Below are 22,338 nucleotides of genomic sequence, written 5' to 3'. Positions count from 1 at the left end.
GCATGTGTACCGAATTAATGTTTAAGAAGGGAATTATTTTAAATTCGAGACCTTATTATCGTAACCGATTAATCTGTGATTATAATAAAATTTTGCATTTATTGTTTTAGCTCTTAATAAAAGGAATTAGCTTTTTACCCCAGACAACGAAATATTAAATCAATAAATCGTGCTTTTCACAACAAATACTACTTCAAAGAAATCCAGCCAAGGATATTCAATTATAAGATACTTTGAACTAAACGTTAGAATGCTTTAATTGCCACTCACCAAGTTAAACTTCAGAAAAGTGTAAAAGGGGTTTTACTAACTTTATAAATAAATAAATAAATAACTATATATATATATGTATATATATGCATATATACATATATACATATATATATACATATATGTATATATATATATATATATATATATGTATACATATATATATATATATATGTATACATATATATATATATGTATATATATATATATATATATGTATATATATATATATATATATATGTATATATATATATATATATATGTATATATATGTATATGTATATATATATATATATGTATATGTATATGTATATATATGTATATATATATGTATATATATGTATATATATATGTATATATATGTATATATATATGTGTGTATATATATATATATATACATATATATATACATATGTATATATATATATATATATATATATATATATATATATATATATATATATATATATATGGGTTTTACTAACTTTATAATATGTTTCATATGAACACCAGCAGGTGCATATTCCTAAAAAGAAGGCTGTCATAATGAATACGGATAATTTACACAAAACATACTACCGATATTCCGTTTGTATTTCTCTAAATCTCATTTGTTATTGATATTACTAGCTTGAGTATGAAGCAGTCAATTCTCTTCAATGGGTCGGTCGTTTCTTTCCAAAAAGTATCAAGCGATCACATTGCATACAGATTTTGGTAAAGCATTCAAATTTCATTCACTGTAGATATTTCTGCAGAGGGATTCTATATTTCAAATCTCGGACTTTTCAATGGAATAAGACGAATCTTTAAAAAATCAATGGAGCTTTATTATTCCTTAAAATAAATATTGTTTTTCGCTGAGGAATGGAGAAGATTCAGGAGGGAGGAAAAAATAACATGATTTGTATAATATTCAATGATGTGCTCCGTGTTGACCGAAAGCGTAGTTCCCGTCATCGTGTAAGTAGGCACCTCCTAGGTGTCCTCCATGACTAGCCCCGAAACCACCATAACCTTCGTGGTGTGTGGCAGCTTGGTATAGTTGTGGGTGCACCGCCTTGCCCTGTCGCTTGACGACAGCGTTGAATCCATTGTGCTTGTCTGCAGTGTATTCTACAATGCGTATGGTGCCGTCGGCTTCGTGAAGGCTGTAAGATCCCTTGACCACGTCACCATCCCTGGTTTCCCACTGGTTCTTATTGTCCCCGGTCTTGTGGTCGCTCACTCCGTAGTCGAAGTTGTACTTTGGGTGGGCCTTAAATAGAAATGACATTAACGTGAATTCTTTTAATATTAGTTTCTCAATAGGTAGTACCAAATTTCTTTATGAGATGTAGTTTAAAGTCATTTCAAATTTTTTAAATGTCTTCAAAATAAACCCTACAATTGCTTTCAGACTTAAAATTTCTTATTCAATTAATATATTAACATATTTTGTTCGATCCATGGTGTGATTCATCGTATTTTTAATAAAATATGTAAAAAATTGACTCGTTTCTTTTCTTAAAATTTTTTCTGGTATCATCCATGAACCCATAAACATAAATAGTTACTGTAAAGCAAAAGTACTGAAAATGTACAAATTGCCAAATATGATAATTACTATGTAAAAATATAAAAGTTAAGGTGCAAAAAAGGAATCGGTTTTACAAAACGATCGTAGGGAACATGAAACTCTATAAATCAGATGCATGGAACTTTGGAAAAGTGAATTGGCGGAGAAATATAACCTTGTAAATGAAAATTGGCGCATGAGGAGAACGGTGAAGGTTAAATAGACCGAAGTGAGGAACGAGGAAGCATATGGATGAGCAGAAGTGGGAGAGAGCGAATTAAGAAATTTACGATAATGAAGAACTAGATGAATTTGACGCATCCAGAGGAATGACGATTTAATTAGAAACATAATGGAAGGAGAGACAAAGGGACATGCAGTGGAGAAATTAAGAATTCTGTAAAGCATTGGAGATTTCCGGATGTAAGTTAACACTGCATGGAGAATAAAGTACTGCAGCAGTAAATCAGTCATAGGGTTGAACTATCGATGATGAATGTGGAATATGTTTTTTGGGGTTCTAAAAATACATTTAGCTTTGTATGCTTAAGAGAATTAGTGGTAATGTGACACCTATAATGTGACCGATTTCATGTGGGAGTAATAAAACCTAAAATTGGCTATCAATATGAATTTTTTCATGGATAAATTAAGTTTTATTTAAAAATAAACATTTTTAACCATAGGAACGTAAAGAAATATTGTTTAGGCCTGAGAACTGTGTATTAAATAAAATAAGTATATCATATTTTAAAGTAAAATTCTTCAAGATAAAAATATGCTAAATTAGTTACGTAACTATGTTTCGTATTGTAGGATCTGCAATTATATGAAATCTCTTATCCAAGTATTCTATGAATTAGAAAGAAATTGGATTATGTTCTTGCCCATCAAAATTCTTACATAATAATCGACGTGTTGATCTTCACCACCATAATGATCAGGAACAGCGATGGAGGTAACCACGATGGTAAAAAAGGCTGCGACCTGGAGTTTATATAAAAGTTATTGTATAAAGTTGCATTCGAGTAGTTATTATACTATGCTATCGTTATACTTTCAATTCATGTGAGTAATTATTTCATCTTGATGAGTGAATTTAAAGGAACTTTTCTTAAGGATGTTGTTATCTGTCTCGCACAAGGGAGAGCCAAATGATAATTGGCCAATCACAGGGAAGTGGGTAAGACAAGGTTCAACTTTTTCTAGGACTTTGAATTGCATTAGACGCCCTCAATCCACTCAAATTAATCTCACCTGGACAATCTGCATTTCGGTGGTGATGATGTTCCTCTGTAGGGTCTGAAAGATGTGTGATATATCTACTGATCGACCGCCATATATATATCAACCGTCACTACCGCCACAGCAGTGTTTTCTGAGATATGTTGGAGCCAATTGGGCGGAGAAAAGAAGGAATCGAGAGTACGGTGATTGGAATTTAGCGATAAGTGAAATTCGGTAATTAGCACTCACCCATCCATTATAGGAATGAGCGTTTCCCTTTAATCGTCGCCATTATTGAAAAATAATTTTCCATTTGCTTTGCAAGAGGAATGATCTCCCACTATCCTGGCATTCATTCGTTTTAACGAATAATTATATATCAATAGCATGGCCCAAAATTGTGAACTTAATTATTCCCAGCTAAAAAGAATAACGAATATTAGTCATAGTTGTTTTTCATATATTATTTTCTCCAAGCAAGTAAATTTATGTGCATTTCTGCTACGATACGTTCAATATTTTGCCCGTATGGATTAAAATCTGGATGTGGTAGAGGGACTTGTGAATTCTAATAACCCCAAAAACTTTGCCGGTTCGAGTAGCAATAATTGCTCTTGGTAGAGTTACCCATGCCTAATAACTTGAAGGATAGTAACGAGACTGGTTATTATGACGAGTAAAGAACGTGGTATAATTTCTGGTAATTACGGGAATGCCTGGAAGCGTGAGAGGCAAGGCGAATTTTTCATCTGACGAATTTCGTGCAAAGCATAATTGACAGAAGCAGCACTTAAGCCACAGGCCAGGGCTGCAATAATTAGACATAAAATGAGAGAGCAAGGTTAGGGTAGGGATGAAGATGGCCAAATTAAAAATATAAATATGTAAATGGAGAAAGAATATTTAGATATTTTAGGGTTTCGTGACGTGAGGTGGTAGGATACCGGGGAATACTGGAATACCGCGGATAGGAAGAGAGCCCATTCACAAGAGTATGTCACCGAGCCATAGAGAGGAAGAAGTCGACAGCGTATCTGATCAATAAGAGGTGATATATGCTGCTGTTGCCGAGTGTACCGCGAAGAAAACATTTGCATGTGTTGGGTGCGGTACAAAACGGTCTGTGAAGGAAAGAATGTAGCGGGGTAGTGGCCTTTGGGAAAATGACAATAGAGTTCTGCAGGAGATAGGCATTAATCAAGACAGACAAACACTTGCTTTGAATGCCACAACAAGCGTAGGTATATATGTGGCAAATATTCGGGGATTCAGAAATATTTCAGTTAGCTTATATTATGGTTTATGGTATATGTATTTTCATGAGTGATGGATGAAGGGATTTTTGCATGAGTGTGTGCGCCGCTGTGGGTGTAGTGTCCCATGTTGTTGTTTTTGCATATAGTATTGCTGTTTTTTACGGGTGGTGACTTAACACCCCCCGCTAAACGCTCCTGCGGCGGCTTGCGGGGTACAATGGTGATGTTATGTAGATGGTTAGCCACAGTTTAAGGGACAGTGTTATTAATATTTCCTACAGTTTTGAACTGATGAATTGGATCATCGGTAAGATGATGAAGAGCCGGGAAAATGATTGCTTAAAGAATTGTCGGTTTACCTTCAGAAATTTAGAAAGAGAGGAACATATGATACAATCAGGATCCGTTAGAGTATTTTGCAGATTTCGAAAAGTCACTTGAAAGAGTGAATTGGGATCTGATGAATGTTTTGTAAAAAATAGAATTAGATTTCAAGCATGGGAGGTCCGCGAGCTATTCATGTCTCAGACTGCTCAGGTGCGAGTGGGGGATAGTGAGTCCGGAAGAGTAGTGTTGGGAAGAGAAATAAGTCAGGGTTTATCATTGCCACCTGTGTTGCTAATCGTTTATGAGGAGCAAATGATTAAAAAGGCATGGGGAGAACTGGAGGTAGGAATAAAAGCAGGAAGGGAATTCGTTAAATCAGGTTTGTTAGGACTTTTTATTAAATTAAAAAGAAGCCGGAATAGTGAATGTATTATGTCTTGAGGAGAGAACGTTAGGCAAACGAAGAAGGGGCTGGAATTGGATAGGCTTGTTCAACGGTATGAATGGAGGAAGGTAGTACGCATGCGAAATTGAAGAATGATATAGTGTTGGCTGTGAAGTGGTGTTTTGTTAGGAGAAGCAAGTACAAGTATTACTATTTGTTGTAATCTGGGTCCATCGAAAAACCGTTTTTAAATGGTCGAAGAGTTTATTTGGTTTTTTTAGGATTTTTCAAGGTTATCATTAGATATTACGGCGTTATAATTTTGGTTTTTCTTTTATTGCCATGCCTGCTCCTCATACTTAATATGTATCCATTCCTCTTCCATCTCATCTTAGCCAATTTTTCCATTGTTAGCCCTCTTTTTTCCTAGTCATTATCATATGTAGGGCATGCAGAGAACTTCACACAATTACGATTGTCGTTCCTGTATTCATTTACAGGAATATGTATAAAAAGTTCCGTATATGATATGAATGATGTTGCCTATTTTTAAAAGTTTCTCTAATCCTATATTGCACAGTTTTACTCAGGGACAGTCAAATGAAAGTGATTTTTCCCGATTAGATCAATTAGTAGTCCTTTTTAGATGAGAATATTTGCTCTATTTTTTTAATTGAATTTTTGCCAAATTTGTCAAACGTGATTTTCTGCGAGGAAATACGTATTTATATTATGAGATTGAAAATATTTTCTGTCGTAACTCCACTAATCTCCTCGACGCCTCTTGTAGGAAACTGAATGGTACCTACTTCCCAATGGTGTGGTACGATATTATGAAATTAAATGAGTTCAACATTTCCAAAATCTTAGATTCGTGTGGCCACCTTTATTCAAACGTTTTCATTGTTTGATGATTTATTCACGTAACGCTATGTTTGACCCTTATCACGGTCATTTACCAGGTTATCTATCCGGGTTAAACCTCATATTTTTAAGGTACTTAAGGTGACGAAAATTTAATATTTTCCCTCCAAGTAAAAATTAATTAAATGTGAATTAAATAAATGTACTCTATATTTTTAAAGTTATTACTTATTCGAGGGTGGTCCCAGAAGTACCCGACCTGACAAAGAAAACACAAATATTTTGGAAAAAATTCATTTTTTTCAACATAATCTCCTTTCATCACTTTACACTCTCCCCAGGGATGTCCAATAAGTTTGATACTCTTCATATAATCAAAACTGTCTTGCTCCTCGCAGTAGTCATTAACTGCCGACATCACTTCTTCACGGTTGGAAAATCTTTGACCTCCAAGCTATTTTTTCAAGTTTGCGATCAGAAAATAATCCGAGGGGGCTAAACCTGGCGGATAGGGTGCATGGGGTAGCAATTCAAACTTTAATTAATGTATTTTGGCCATTACAATAACATTTGTGACCTGGTGCATTGCATTGACGAAACAAAACTTCTCCTTAGTGAAATGCGGCCGCTTTTGCTTGATTTCTTCGCTCAAACGTTGCATTAATTTCGAATAATACTCGCCGTTGATAGTTTTTTTCAAGATATTCAACGAAACATATCTCACTCGCATCCCAAAAAACCAACGCCATGCCCTTGCCTGCAGATGATACGGTCTTTGCCTCCTTTGAAGGCGGTTCTCCATTTTGAACCCATTGTTTTGATTGTTATTGTCTCGGGTGTGAAGTAATGGACCCATGTTTCATCCATGGTTATGAAATGGCGCAAAAATTCTGCTTTATTGTTGTGAAACTTTGCTAAAGACTCAATTGAAACATCTTCACGAAACTGGTTTTGCTCGTGTGTGAGCAAACGCGGTACCCATCTTGCACGCAGCTTTCTCATGTCCAAATTTTCAGTCAATATGGAATCTACCGCACTTTTTGAAATGCTTACTATGTCTGCTATCTCGCGCAGTTGCAGCCGACGATCATCTAGTTTCAATATGTGGATTGTCCTCACCGTTTCTGGATCCGTCACCTCATTTAGTCGACCGATGCGTTGCTCGTCTTAACAGGTCGTACGGCCTCTTTTAAACTCTGCCACCCAATATTTGACTGTTGTAAGCAAAGGAGAAGACTCATCTAGAGTAGAATCCAGTTCAGCTTTTATATTGGCTGGGCTGAGGCCTTTCAAATAAAAATATTCTATCACATAACGACCACCAATTTTCTCCATTTTCATTTTCCCTGAAAACGTTCACTATTGATGACTGCCAAACAAATACTAAACAACTTCGCGGCATCAAACTTAAAAAATATATTTTATAGATTTCATACTTTCAAATACAGTGATATTTTTCAAACACCTATCGCCAACTCTAGGTGAGACCGGGTATTTATGGGACCACCTTCGTATATCCTAATGTTTTCCGTTACATGCCTCAAATACCGCATTTATTTTAATTGTATGATGACCTTTCACATTAATTTAAAAACCATGTAATTCAAAACAAAATTCCTTGCAAAGGATGTTGATTTATCCAGGCACTCGATTGATTTATCCAGGATGCTACTACACAGATTTCACGTCGTCTGGCGAGCACATTCGAGAATTGTAGGATCTCTGCCTTTAATTTTACCTCTAGATTGTTTAACAATATATATGGAACACAAAATAGTGTGCTAGAGCACAGTGTGAAAATTCATTATAGTGATTTCAAACTAAACGTATTTTCGTGGTCTAGGTTTCTATTCCCCGGTCTCCAGGTTTTCTATTTATTGAGATAAGGAGAAACGAATGCGAATGCTGCCGCATGGATTACACTTACTACGTAGATTCATACAATGGTTTGTATTTCTAAGAAATATGGAATAAATAATTACTTGTCCCGTAACTGACATTTACAATTTAAGCACAAGGATGAACAATATTGATGAGAAATGAAGTTATATCCTTTTGGATTACCAGAATTCGATAAGAACCATACACAAAAATCGAATCGACCCAGGAATTAAGTTTGCTAATGGCAAGAAATGACCAGTAGAAAATATATTTCTGATGACCTTTTTATTCACAAAGTTCATATATCTATACATAGTATTTAAGCAATCATAACAAGAGATTTACAGTTTTCTTAACAAAGGAAAAAAAACAAAGAGAAGTAGAATGAGATGATTTCTTCTCTATTTAATAGTGCCCGCCATGGTGAGCATAAGCGTAGTTGTTTCCATTAGCGTACGACGTGGCACCTCCATGTCCTCCTCCGTAGCCACTGGCGCCACCGCTGTGCCCTCCGTGTTGTGGGGCAGCTGCGTAGTGTTGTGGGTGCACCGCCTTTCCTTGTCGCTTGACGACGGCATTGAATCCGTTGTGCTTGTCGGCAGTGTACTCGACAACGCGGATGGTGCCATCGGCTTCATGAAGGCTATAAGATCCCTTGACCACGTCACCGTCTCTGGACTCCCACTGGTTCTTCATATCACCAGTCTTGTGGTCGCTTACTCCATAGTCAAAATTGTACTTGGGGTAGGCCTGAAATATTTTATTGGTCTCTCAGAGCAATTTTTCAAGTAACCTTTGTCAAGAGATTTAAGAAATGGTTGTTGAGCTGAAATTGAATCAATACTTTTTTATCCAGTTTAATAAAACGTAATAAATAAAGTGTCTGCATAGTTGGCTGTTAGAAATCTTTTTCAAAACCGGAAGAAGCCTTGTGCGAAAAAATCATTTGGGTTATTTGAATATAAATATTGCTTTAGGAACTCGTAGGATTTACTTGCCATTAAAATATTAACGTAAAGTTAATAACATTTCTTAAGATATTTAAAAGCAAGCACTGTAATTATTGCCAATACATAGATATTTTAATTACAATATTAATGTGCTAAAGTATTAATTTTTTTGTTTTATGTCCTTTGAAATATATGATTATTTTGAGAAATATAAGTACAGTATTATTTTACTTTGAAACGATGGAATGTGAAGGATTATTTATTTTGCCCTTTGAGCTGTGCCGCTCAATATCGGCATTTAGACAATTTAATGGATTAAGATATTTGTAATGTCCATATATTATTGTTGCAAATAAATGTACAATTAAATTAATATGTACTATGTATTTCCACATAATAGATTATTGGTTTAATTGTTATTTGATTAACTCGTAATATATCAGTGAGAAATTTCAAAATAAGTTCATTGAAATTTTTCTTAAAGGTCTGATCTCTCCGTGCCACCGTTATCAAGTATCGCCTCTCGGTTCCTATTGAGGCGTATCAATCGTCGGGAAAAGAAAAGTGAGTTGGAGCACGAAAGCTGTGAAGAATCCAGTGAAGAAACAGGGCACTGCAAATTGATCCTTTGTTCATCACGGTAAGCTACATGTTTGTTTTAGTAAGTTTCAAGGAATCGTAAAAGTGCACTCATGCTTTAAAAGACAATTTTAAGATTTAAAAACACGTAATCTAAAGTTGAAGTAGAGGAAAGGAACGACCGGAACATAAATATTTTTAGAAATAATAACGATAAAAACCTGGAATTTAATAATTTGAGTTCACAGTCAAAATTAGCTATTAATAATGTCTTATACTGAAAATAAAGGATTTTACCTTAAATTACGCAAATATAAGGGAGTAGCAATTAGTTTCCTAACAAAGAGTTTTTGTTTCAATTAATGGAAGGGTTTTTCAGCAAATGTTTATGAATAAACCCATTTATGATTTCAAATCTAATGCTGTTTTGCTCTAAAAGAAAGCTTCAGTGATATTGTACGAGAAGAAAAAAAATAATTGCTCGTAAGACGAAAACTTTTCTGGAAAGTGCGTGGAAAGAACTTTTGGGTAGAGAAAAAAGTATGTCTTCGACACGTTAGCAATTATTTAGAAAAACGTTTTCACAAGACGGTCGAGCGGTGTTGATCATTTTCAGTGGTATCTTGATCCCTACTTTAGGTGCTCTGTGGAGGGCACTTTGAGTGAGTACGCCGTCCGTCGGATGAGACGTAAACCTGCGGACCCCTTGGTGCCTTTCGTAAAGAGCAGGCTAATACCGACGCCGGGTTTCTCTCCACCCTTCATCCTTTTCTGTCCATCCCTAGTGGCGCAAATGACCTCAGCTGTCGGTCGCCTCCCGTAAATACTACCTTCGTACTACCGTTCAAAGACCCAATTGGATATTACGCTTAGTCACCTATTTATTTGTTACGATTATTTTGGTTGAATTGGATATTGTTTGAGCTAGTAAAGTTTTACTTCAAGTAGTTTTTCAATATACTAGTAAAAAATATGCTTTAAGGACTTACGTAGTAATCGACATGGTGCGCCTCTCCACCGTGGTGACCAGGAAGAGCAATGGAGCCTGCCACGACGGCCAAAATAACGGTAACCTTAAAGATAATATTTTGAGATTAATATGAGATTAAAGCATTACATTTTTATCAGCATGTACATCACGTATATCAAACTGCTACCTGTCTTTTTGAGTGTTTTGACTTTTGAAAATATAAAAGTAGATTGTTCTTTTTTAGATATTGTTCGATTTAAGCGGAAGCAATAACCTAAATATGTCTTGTTACTACTCTATGCGATTTCTGAACTTAAGTATGAGTGAATGTAATAACTTATTTGCACCAAGATCGACGTTTAGAGATATTTTTACCCCATGAGTATTTTCCATTTATGTTATTTTTATGTCATTAATTTTGAGGAATTTTAACTCCAATGGTGAATTTAATGGTGATGAATACTTTTATGGACCAGTGAACTTATTTTACTTCGTCCTAATATGAAGAGGTATCAGCGATTGCTATCTTGAGCAGAATAGTCTCCCCATACAAATAAACGACTTTAGTCGTATAGAGTTTTTACTATATCCCTGAGAAATCAACCAAATTACAACGTGTATGCAGAGCCAATAATTTGCACAAGTCGTGGTATCTCACCTGAGTTATCTGCATTTTAGTATTGACGGTGTAGGTCTGAGGAGCTTGAGAGATGTGTGATCTGACTTCTATCCGACCGTCATATTTATATCATGTCGTTAGATGGAAACGGGAGGTAGTGTGGGCAGCAATGGAAACTGGTGGGGGTGGACGGAAGGCTGGAGTCGGACATGGCAGGCAAGCATGTTGTGACAGGTGAGATTCGGTGACTGGTACTCGTCCGTCATTCCAAACGGTGGGCGTTTCCCTCCCTTGGATACTATTATCGCACCGGAGTTTTCTTTTGATTGCACAAAGAAGAGGGAATTTCGGAGGCATAAATTACTTAACCGAAATCGTTATCTCTCGAGGAATTCGTTAAGTAACGAAAGGAAATGCACGGGTAAGAGTGTAATTTCACGGCATGACGGCCGAGAAATTTCTATTTTGCATATTTGAGGCAGTTGGCATAGATTAAATATATTAAAATTCATTTTCCGGTAGCGCGTTCACTTTTCTTTTTACTTACGGTGTTTATTCCCCGGTAACCGCATGTTTATCATAACGACGTGTAATTGGTAGGTTGCTTCGGTAATTCATGTCTGTTACATGCACACAGTGAATCTTAACTCTTCGCCACAAAATCGTACGTTTAGATTAATTTCCTAATACATTTTTTTAAACGATTGTTTTTCAGCCATGTGCGATGTAATGCCGAGAGATAGTCGAGGGCTTTGAATGATTTAAATATATTTATGTCATTAATTTATCATACTTCGGATTCGTCACATCAGTGATTGTGGTGTATCTCCGTACACCAATATACCTGAGTAAACCTATATACCATGTACATTAACGAATATGTGAATTCACATCACACTATTGGAGAATACGAAATAACATGCCATCACCAAAAATGGCACAGCCAGCAGTAATTCCTCCCGAGTTGTCAGTATACTATGCTGATTCAGTACTTTGAGACTAAGAGCTCAGAATCGAGTATCAAAAATACATGCTTGTATTCCCCATTATTATTCCAGCCACTAATTTAATGTTTTGTAGAGAAAATAACGCCTGCAATAACAGAGGAGTCTTTCGGGCGGGATGATAAAACATAAGGCCTGCTAACGACGCTGGGTTCTCCACACCTTAAATCTCTCCCTACTTCCTGTGTTTCCCAATTAACCCCATTATTATAATTGATGTAAATGAATCCGGACGTAAAGCTCCGTCGTGCAAATTGTTATTAATTTTGAAAATTACTAGACAACTTAAATGTTTATGCACCCTACGGCCCTGTGAAGGGACTCATTCCGATAGTCATTTCCAACTGGAGTAATATCTGGGAGTAATGGACTCTTGCTAAAAGTTCATTGCGCGAGAATAAATTTGATTACATATCCTTTTCTTTCATTTTGTGCTTTCTATCTAGGAATAACTGCCGTTGGATACATCCTATCGTTTAAAAACTGAATCTGCATAGTTTAGTTGCTATAATTTTAATAAAGCCTATCATTTTTTCTTTTAACCAACAAATTATTAGGAAAATACGGATTCCATTTGTCTATTCCCGTTGAATTCAATTTATTTGCATATTACATGTCTCTTGGCTTCAAGTTTGACTTTTGTAATAATAATAATATAGGATGTTCGGAATGAAATAGAAAAAGTATGGATTTTTTAATGTAATTATTAACATGCTCCAACATTCGTCAGTGGAATTTTGCTTCATTAACTAAAAATCTTAACTAACTTAATCTCTAACCTAATCGTTTATATGATTTGAAAAAATCACTTACTGCACCACAAATGAAAACTTTCAATCATATTGCTAAGTGTACGGTGATATTTTATTTAAACTGACTACGGTTTTAATAATTTACCAGAACAATTAAAATTATAATATATATGCAATATTTTCTGAGCAACAAATGTGGTTTTAATTAGGATATACGACTGAACTTCAATAGATATTATCAGTGTGTGCTATGTTTCCAAATTTTGACGAAAGGACCAAGAGTCAATAAGAAGAACACTTAAGCTCAGAAGTAAAATAATTTTGCTAATTAGTGGACGTTTTCGCTTTCGGACCTCTATTGATTAATCTGCGGGAAGATTAGAAATATGACCGAAATGATGCGTGTATAAATAGTGTGGGGTTGTCAGAGTTGAAGGGTCAAATCGAACTGATTCTATGCAATGCACGAAAAATGCGAAATCTATCGTTAGGAATTTTTAATAGAACTCTGTGGGTAAAATTTTCTCAACGACATCTTTTTGTCTTTTGTTTAAATTGAAGCCACTTTTTAAATGGCTTTGTACATAGAATTCAAAGCGCTTTAGATAGGGAAGAGTAGTTTTAATGTTATATCATTACCGTCAGAAATCACTTTTAATTTCTATATAAAATTAGTCAATCAAATTCATTTCTGAGGTCGAATAACGAGGGTAGGCTGAAAACTAATGCACACATGCTTGTAGACCACTAAAAAAACAAATAGCAAGATCGGGCAATAGTTACCATAAAAAAACCATAAACACAGTAATCAACCCGAAGGTCGGTTTCTTAGGTGATGGTAGAGTTCACCCAGTACTAAGCCCTATACGGCGTGTGAAATACACACATCAGGGTAGTGGGGCCGGTTCCTCTCCCTGTGCCGGTTATGGTTTCCCAGAAAGGTCTGGTACCCAAAAATCACATAGCTTGGGTGGAGCTGCAGGTGCCCAGAGTGCCTTGCCCGTTAATCGAACCGGGACGCTCAGGTCAGTAGTCCAACGCTCTACCCCCTGAACTACCGCGACCCCGCAAAAGTTACATTAAAGTACAATTATTAAGTTACAAAATCATGTATTTATTTTTCAACATAGTCGCCGTTAAGGTTAACAGTGTTCTCCCAAAGTGTAACAACTCTTTTCATTCCGTCGCAGAAAAGTTCTTCCGATATCTTTCGAATTCAGGACTTGACAGCTACCTTCACTTCATCGTCCGAGGCGTAATTATTGCACATGTGGTGTCTCTTGAGTTGAAAAAAAAATAAAAATCGCAAGGTGCAAGATCGGGGGAATAAAGAGGGTGTGGAATCGGTTCAAATTTCAAGTTTCGCAGAGCCTCTCCAGTTGCGCGCGAGGTGTGTGGACGAGCGTTGTCATGTAGCAAGTTTATTGGCGCCAGGCGGTACTTAACACGAAAAATTTCTCCCTTGGATATTCCAATATGGTTTGCGATACGTTTTCGAGTGATTCACCGGTCATTTTGAATCAAATCTTCAAAGAGTTTGCGATGCTTATCGTCTGTGGCAGTAATCGGACGTCCGCTCCGTGTTTCATCAACAATTATGGCTTTTCCAGGCTCGCAACCACGAAATTTTACTATCAATCGATTTACAGTGGGCTTATCAACAGTATTGTCACCATAAACAGCCTTTAATTGACGATGACTCTCAGTAGGAGTCACTTTTTCAGCAGCTAAAAATTCGATAACAGCACGTTGTTTAACTCGCGTTGGCATAGCGCTAGAACACGCCTCCATACTTCCGCTTCTCGAAATACACTGGATGAATGATACCACCTTAACCCTGCGCATATATGTTGAGGGGGAATGTTACTTCCACATGCATCCAGGACTGCTTCTTAAGGTCATTTTGTTTGTGGTCTGCGAGCATGTGTGTATTACTTTCAGCCTACCCTCATAATCATAAAATACAAGCTGGTAAGATTCAGTGAAATGTAATATAATAGTAATCCACTGACCAATAAAAGATATATACTGCTCTCCATATAGTTTTTGCGGAATTCAGTGGTTCTCGAAATGTACATGAGTTGGACTTCGCCATTCATGTAGACGGGTAGGGAAGCACTTGTAACTTCCTTATTTTAATTTCCCATTCTAATGATGTATGTAGTTATAGTAATTGCATGTGTAGCCTCAGACAATATATGCAAATACTTATTCTAGCAGATAGGCTTAACTTGATGTTCACAGGTAAGGATGTATTTTAAATAAGTATATAAACGTCATAATATGCCTGAGTATATGCGTATTGATGAGTTTCCATATATTTTATTTAAAACATATTATCTCGCGGTATTTGTGGAACCGACGAGGATTTGGTTACTTTAAACTTCTCATTAAGTAAAACTAATAACTTGGCTAAAAACGTTTACCAACTGCCAGGTTCAATACCAGCCACTTGTAGTTGGCAACAGAGGGATTGGAGAATTATATCATTTCCATTTTATTTCAGCAGAAAACCTGTAAGCTCTCCAATACGTGGGTAAAATTCCTGTGTAAAATTGTATCCTGGATGGAAGATCAGGAGGGAATCACTGACCCTTTTCTGCGGTAATTAGATAAACCTCATTAGGGGTTGATTATCGTATTGTGCATATTTTTCTCAAGCTCATGCTCCTCGTCCCGAGTCATCTTTCTAATGTAATGCGCGAATGAAGCTGAAATTAACATTTTTCAATTCTCCGTTGGTGGTATTTAGGTTTAAGTATCTCTGACAAAAAGCAGTAAATCGACTATCGTCAACCGATAGAGAACCACTAATCAAAACTAAGGCAGATTAAATAAGGTGTGGCAGACACACCTATGGATGTAAGGGGCAAGAGAATTAATTCCAAATAAACTGCTGGAGATGCCTCAACAGTAACTTTTAACGGAGTCATCCGCTAATTTGCATTTCAATGCAACAATTGCAGAGTGTATAAATCATTCGCCTTGACTGGGATTCGAACCCAGATCCCTCAATATCCGGTCGAGTGCTTTAGCCACTTAGGCTACCGAGGCGTCCTCTTAATTGTTGCATTGCAATACAATTGTATTTAAGGCTTATGAAAATGACCTGCGTGGAGTGTAATTCAACAACAGGGTTGGTAGACGTGCAGGAAATCATCTGAAAAAAGTCTAAGGCTGTCGGGGGAAAAAATCAGGGGAAAAAATAAAAATATATGTGAAGTTTGATTTAGAGCAATTTAATATTATTTATTTTAAATTCTAATCAGTTTCAAATGATGTAAATGATTATAAAATTTCTCAGTTCATTAGGTATTAGTCCGACAAATAGTAAATAATAATGAAAGAAATAGATAAAATTGAATATAATTCAAGTCTGACTGGAGATAATACTTGAGACAAGCTTCATGAGCACGTAATTTTGCAACTTACTTATCAACGTTTTTCGATTGGTAGGTAGGTGAATAAGGCCTGAATTGGCTAGTAAGCAGAGTACAATCTACAGGGTTGTCCGGAAAATAAGTGTACTGATTTTTTCCCGCCGCTCCAGGCGCGCCCAGCACCGCTCTGACGGGCTGCGATTGGAGGGGGGTATGTTGGCAAGCGACGCTGAAAAAGGCAGTCGGCTCTGAGCTGTGGTGTAGTGAGGAGCTCTGTTAACGCGAACGTCCACGCTCGACCCACGTCACGGAACGCGATGCCGAAGTTTTTGGAGCAGCGTTATTCCATCAAATTTGCGGTAAAGCTTGGGACATCGTCTACCGAAACTGTCGGTATGATTAACCAGGCTTACGGGGAGTCAGCCATGTCCAGAAACATGATCTTTCGGTGGCACAAGATGTTCGTGGAGGGCAGAGAAGAGGTCGACGACGAACCACGGCCTGGACGCCCATCAACGACACTCACCGACGAAAATGTGCGAAAAGTTCGCGATGTACTGAACTCTGATCGTCGTCTTAGTGTTCGGATGATAGCAGAGCAGTGTGATGTGCCAAAAACAATAGTGCACGAGATTATTAGGGAGCAATTACAGATGCGAAAAATTTGTGCAAATTTGGTGCCGAAAGTGCTCAGTGATGATCAAAGACTCAATCGTTTGGAAATCGCGACACAACTTGCGGATCACTGCAAAAATGATCCACATTTTTTAGAGAACGTTGTTTCGGGTGACGAGACGTGGATCTTTGAGTACGACCCGGAGTCGAAGAGACAAAGTGCGGAGTGGCACACCCCATCATCACCCCGTCAAAAGAAAGCTCGCATGAGCAAATCTCGGATCAAGGCGATGCTCATTGTCTTTTTTGACAAAAGGGGAGTCGTCATTACGAATTTGTACCTGAACGACAAACTGTAAATGCTGCATTTTACGTCCTAGTGCTCGACAGGCTTCGAAAACGAGTCGCCCGCGTCCGGCCAGCGATCAAAAACATCTGGCGGCTGCATCACGACAATGCGCCGTCTCACACCGCGCTTGTCGTGTCGGACTTCTTGGCCAAGCACGGCGTGGCAACGCTGCCGCACCCGCCCTACAGCCCGGACTTGGCACCACCGGACTTCTTTCTGTTCCCGAAGAAAAAGAGGAGTTTGAAAGGAACGCGATACGGGACTTTGGACGCCGTCAAAGAGGCCGTGACGACCTGTCTTCGAGAGGTTACCGATGATGCCTTCGCGGGAGCGTTCCAGGAATGGGAACGCCGCTGGAACAAGGGTATCGACTCACAAGGGTCTTATTTTGAGGAATATTAGCTTAAGATATGTAAAAGTGTAATCAATTTTTTTTCCTGAGCTCAGTACACTTATTTTCCGGACGAACCCTGTACTATTCTTTACTCTAGGGTCGAATGCCATAAAATCAGCGAGTTGGTAGCGACTATGTGCTATGATATTTAATAACTTACACTAAAAATCTCGATGTCATATTAATAGAACTTTTATTTTATGTTTAACAGGAATAAAATATCTAACTTTATTTAATATAGCGTTCTTTATGTAGCATTATAGTTAATTTAATTGGTTAAAAATCATTTATAAAAATGTAATTTATTTTTTTTAAAGAAGTTACTTTTGAAAAACATAGTAGGTTTGACTCAAAATACTAGGTCTTAAACTATAACTAACGAGAAAATGTGGAGATTGTGCATATATTCGAATTAACAAAATTGGGGGATAGCTTGATGGATTATGTATTTTATTAAAGTAAAGCACCATTTAATCTATGCCACATTGGATTTTTAATCCTCTGAAGATCGAATCCAAAAGTAAATGAATATTTCTTTTACCTCTACAAATTCCCATTAATGTGGCGTCAATCAATATTTTTCATGTAAGGCATTAAGTTTTTCCTTAACCTTGACTCTTGCCGATACGCGTTTGGTCATTGCAATCCTTTAAACATTAGAGGTAACCATTACCCATTGTTCATATGTAGGATACGCATTGTTCATATGTTTGCTCTGAGGCAGGATTTAATATAAGATATAGAAACAATAACTCAACGTAGATCTTTTACAAATAGAAGTCATTATTTACTGCTTGATATGTTGTTATACCGTAGCTATTTTACGAGTGAGTGACTCTTTATCATTACTACAGACATTTATTTAACCACATTCTGCTGAATGTCGAAACATGACGATATTTTTTTATATATCATTAGTTTTTAAATAAACTTATAATAATTATCAGTACGTAAAGGAGACTGATTGAATGGGGACAGTCAATTAAATTAATGTTGTTTTATTAGAATGGACCATATGGTTTCATAGTTTCACTGCACCAATAGTAACTTTTCAAAATTGATTTTTGAAAAATAGGTGCTCATTATTAATAAAAAAATGGAAAAAGGGCATATTCATTTACATAAAATAGAAAAAAACACTATTATTGGAATTTGTTTTTCGTTTCATAGAAAAAACATTTCTTCATGAGAGAAATATCAATAATAGGATTAGAATAAGAAGAAATAGATATTCAAAATTAGCTGTAATCGTTTATTAAATTAATCCAGTTTCGTCTCAGATGAGGACAATGTGATATTTATCGTAAAATATGGAAACATATTCATGCAATACACTTATAAAAACCTCAAGGGTAGATGTCAACTCAATAGTCATATTAAAGCTGAAATACTGAAAAGGCGAACACAAAATTGTATGCGAATATTTCATTTGCATGATTGTGAAAAATTGCACAGCAAAATTTCAGCATCAAAAATTAATTCATGGCCGCCAGCGCTTTTAGAGTCGCTAAGTAATGATAGGGTATATCCCTTATAGAAGTTTTCATCATTTAAAAGTAAAAGGATCGAGAATTGAAGCTAAAATTTATTTAAAAAGGTAGTATCTGAATCAGCTTATGGACTGGTTTTTGGGAATTATTTAGTAGTGGTGTCCCACGTGGCCAAAGGCAATGTTGTTGCCGTTGGCGTATGATGATGCACCACCAAAGTGTCCTCCGTAGCCGCCTCCGTAAACGCCTCCTAAAGCACCTCCGCTACCGTGGCCAAAGGCACCGTAGCCTCCAGCACCACCGTGGTATCCGCCGGCGTCGTAAGCAACGACTCCGTGTCCAATGGCGATGTTGTTGCCGTTAGCATAGGAGGTAGCTCCACCAAAGTGGGCGCCGCCGTAACCGCCGAGGTGTCCGCCACCGTATCCTCCGTGGTGAAAGGCTGGTGCGTAGTGCTGTGGGTGTACCGCGTTACCCTGTCGCTTGACGACGGCGTTGAACCCGTTGTGCTTGTCGGCGGTGTATTCAACGACCCTGATTGTGCCGTCGGCCTCGTGGAGGCTGTAAGCGCCCTTGACCACGTCACCATCCCTGGTTTCCCATTGGCTCTTTGCGTCGCCCGTCTTTTGATCGTTCACGCCGTAGTCAAAATTATATTTTGGGTGGGCCTGTAATCACAAGAACTGAGTTTGAGCCTGCGAAAATGGTTAATTTTTATTTTTTAACCATTTATTACAAACATATGGAGACAAAACTTAATTAACTTAAGAATAATTTAATAGGTTAAATGAAACTGATATATGTTACTTTTGTGCATTGAAAACGAAGTAAAATTTGTTATCGTGTCATGAATTAACAAGCCTACATAGTCATGCAAAGATGTAGTTCGTTTCATTGTACTCACGTAGTAATCCACATGCCCTTCACCTCCGTGCTGCCCTCCGGGGAACGCAATGGTGGTGGCCACGAGGCCAAAGAAAATTATGCCCTAGAATTGGAAGATGATGCATTTTAAAACAATTATTATTACCATTTTAAATAATTCGTATTAATCAAAATTTGTAGACCAGGTTTTTTTTTAAATGATGAAATGTGTATGACCCTCAATACTTTCATTCAGCAGTCATTCAATAGGAATTGGTAAAATTTACATGTTGGATATTCTTTGTTGTCAACTGAATAATTGGAAAATTGGTTGTAACCCTGCCATTCTGCTCTTGTGGAACTCCCTACGAAAACTATGTTTAACCCGGTACTTTTATTCCCAACGATTATATTCATATTAATACACCTCATGCAACGGGTAAGGAAACTGCTAACATAGTCAAATATATGAAACTACTCTTACCTGTGAAATCATGGTCGTTTTGATGATGTTGACTGGTAGAGTCGTTGGTGAATATGATATCCTCAACCCTCGAAGTACCCAGTATTTAAACCCCTCGCCAATGGCTTACATAAGGTATAAGAAATCGGAGAAGGGCAGGGACAGAGATAGGAAATCAAGCACGTTTCTCGATGGTGTAATATTTATAAAATTCCTTCTTCTTAAAGAATGCGTCACAACTGAAGGGCTCCTGGACAATTGGGAGAGGAAACCAAAGTGAAAAATGGAAATCAATCTTTGCGGGCGAAGAACGCGGTCACGCTAATCAGTCTTGCCTCACAAAAATTACCAAAGGCAAATTGTGCTTTGTTAAAGCGTTATTTAACTCCCTAATGAACGAGACAATTTTTTCCCACGCTTGTTCACAGAAAATATTAATTTTAATTACATAAATTGGCCTAATGGGCAGTGAAGTACGTACATTAGAAGGTTTACGTTATAAGATAAAATATTTTTATTAATACATTCCTTGCTATATTCATCGTAGGTGACCGAAGACATTTAATACTTTGTGTCATGTTTAAATTCCTACAAATGATTAAGAAAGTACTTATCCTAATCGAAGGATTGGCTTATCCTTATCGAGAGAAGGGCATGTTTTTTGACAGGAGAGGAAGCTAATGGCTGGAATACTTAAAGAGATAAGGGCGGACAAGGGAGTGGAAGGGAAAAGGCAAAAATGTTCTCCTAGGTGCTAAAATGACGTCAAATGCATGTAGACTGGCGGAAGACTTAGTTTAAAAGAACTATTATTTTCACACTCTAGAAGAGTACTATTTTGGACTAAAAATGACAAACCTCAACAATACCAAGCCAGTCCATGCAAGACTGGATAATAAGATTTTAGAAATTCTTTTCATTCATAGTCCCCGCCACTAAAGTGACACGTAGAAAATGTGACACCCCGTTGTTCGCAGTGAGAATCAGGAGGCATCATTCCAACAGAGAGGGACCAGGATTGGAAGGTGGAGCTTGAACTGACAACCAAAAGAGTAAGGAATGTTGCAATGGGATCAACATTAATTATAAAATAGGGTCTATGCTGACATACGGGAAGAGATTTTCCAAAAAAAACTGTTAAAAATAATAAACGCGTTCAGGTCTTAAGACTTCCAATTATTTCATAGTGAAATATGGTACGGAGAAATGTGTAACTTATATTAGTCATTTAAATAAGAAATAGAGTCTGTATTTAAAATAAGTAAAGGGATTCGTAATTGAACGGAATGTTACTTTGATTCCAGTTCAAAATTTTTAAAATTTCAATGAATATGTATTCGCCTAATAATATGCATTTACCTACTTTTCCGCAGATGTGATGAACTAAGAAATTGTAGTTTTTGATTGAAATGTAGAAATTAGATAGTTTTGGGTGTTTGTGGTGATTTATGTGCGAGATAAACAAACATAGATTGATTCAATTAAGATTGACTATGTATTCATCAATTATGTGATAATTAAAGAGTTATATATGCTTAATTTTGAGCTACGTCCTTTTAATTTTGAAGAAAATATCAGGTCAGACAATGTTCATTCAAGCCAACCAATTCAATATGAAAAACACAACATCCTTACAGGACTAAGTATTACCGTGGATCACTACTTTGGCTATTATATCTTCAATAACAGATGTTTGTTTATCCGTTAAGATAGCCCTTTTAAATTGTATTCATAGGTCGAAGTTTCGAAGCAATTACAGAAAGTTGTCCTCAGAGTCTCACAATGTGGAATTAATAAATTGACTAGAATACAGCTGTTTATTTAAGTTAGAACTGATGTGCATTAATCCAAAACTTTAATGTTTAAAATATTTTGAAATAATTATCTCGCATTAAATCCTATCCTGGGATATCTGAATCTCACGTCTGCTAATGGTTATTTCAGAAGTCATACGCAAAACGGAAGATTTATTTAGTTTCAGGCATGTCCGGTTAGATAAATATCAGCGTGGTCAGCTATGACAGTGTTCTTATTTGATCATGTATCGTTTAAAAATGTATGTGGTCAAAATGTAAAAATTAAATAATTACTCAGCCATTACTGTTGCTAGTGCAAAATTGCAGACGCACCCTGATTCCCTT

At 36.7% G+C, this 22,338-nt stretch overlaps 2 protein-coding genes across 2 annotated transcripts; both read right to left on the bottom strand.

The window, feature by feature from the left end:
• Positions 1-1,186: 1,186 nt before the first annotated feature.
• Positions 1,187-3,100, bottom strand: LOC139701147 (adult-specific cuticular protein ACP-20-like). The gene is made up of 2 exons (XM_071599722.1): positions 3,086-3,100; positions 1,187-1,528 (listed from the first exon to the last, which is right to left on the bottom strand). Exons 1-2 carry the CDS (start codon positions 3,098-3,100, stop codon positions 1,187-1,189), a joined length of 357 nt encoding a protein of 118 aa, XP_071455823.1.
• Positions 3,101-8,173: 5,073 nt separating this feature from the next.
• On the bottom strand, positions 8,174-20,230 carry LOC139701146 (uncharacterized). The gene is made up of 5 exons (XM_071599721.1): positions 20,219-20,230; positions 19,775-19,858; positions 19,038-19,538; positions 10,287-10,370; positions 8,174-8,518 (listed from the first exon to the last, which is right to left on the bottom strand). The coding sequence occupies exons 1-5, from the start codon at positions 20,228-20,230 to the stop codon at positions 8,174-8,176; spliced, it is 1,026 nt and encodes a 341-aa protein (XP_071455822.1).
• Between the last annotated feature and the right edge of the window lie 2,108 nt (positions 20,231-22,338).

Source organism: Hetaerina americana, unplaced genomic scaffold, assembly GCF_022747635.1.
Source record: "Hetaerina americana unplaced genomic scaffold, ioHetAmer1.1.p SCAF_11, whole genome shotgun sequence".
NCBI classification, from domain to species: domain Eukaryota; kingdom Metazoa; phylum Arthropoda; class Insecta; order Odonata; family Calopterygidae; genus Hetaerina; species Hetaerina americana.
The sequence above is the reverse complement of the archived record's forward strand: the minus strand, read 5'-3'. Positions and strand labels throughout refer to the sequence as shown.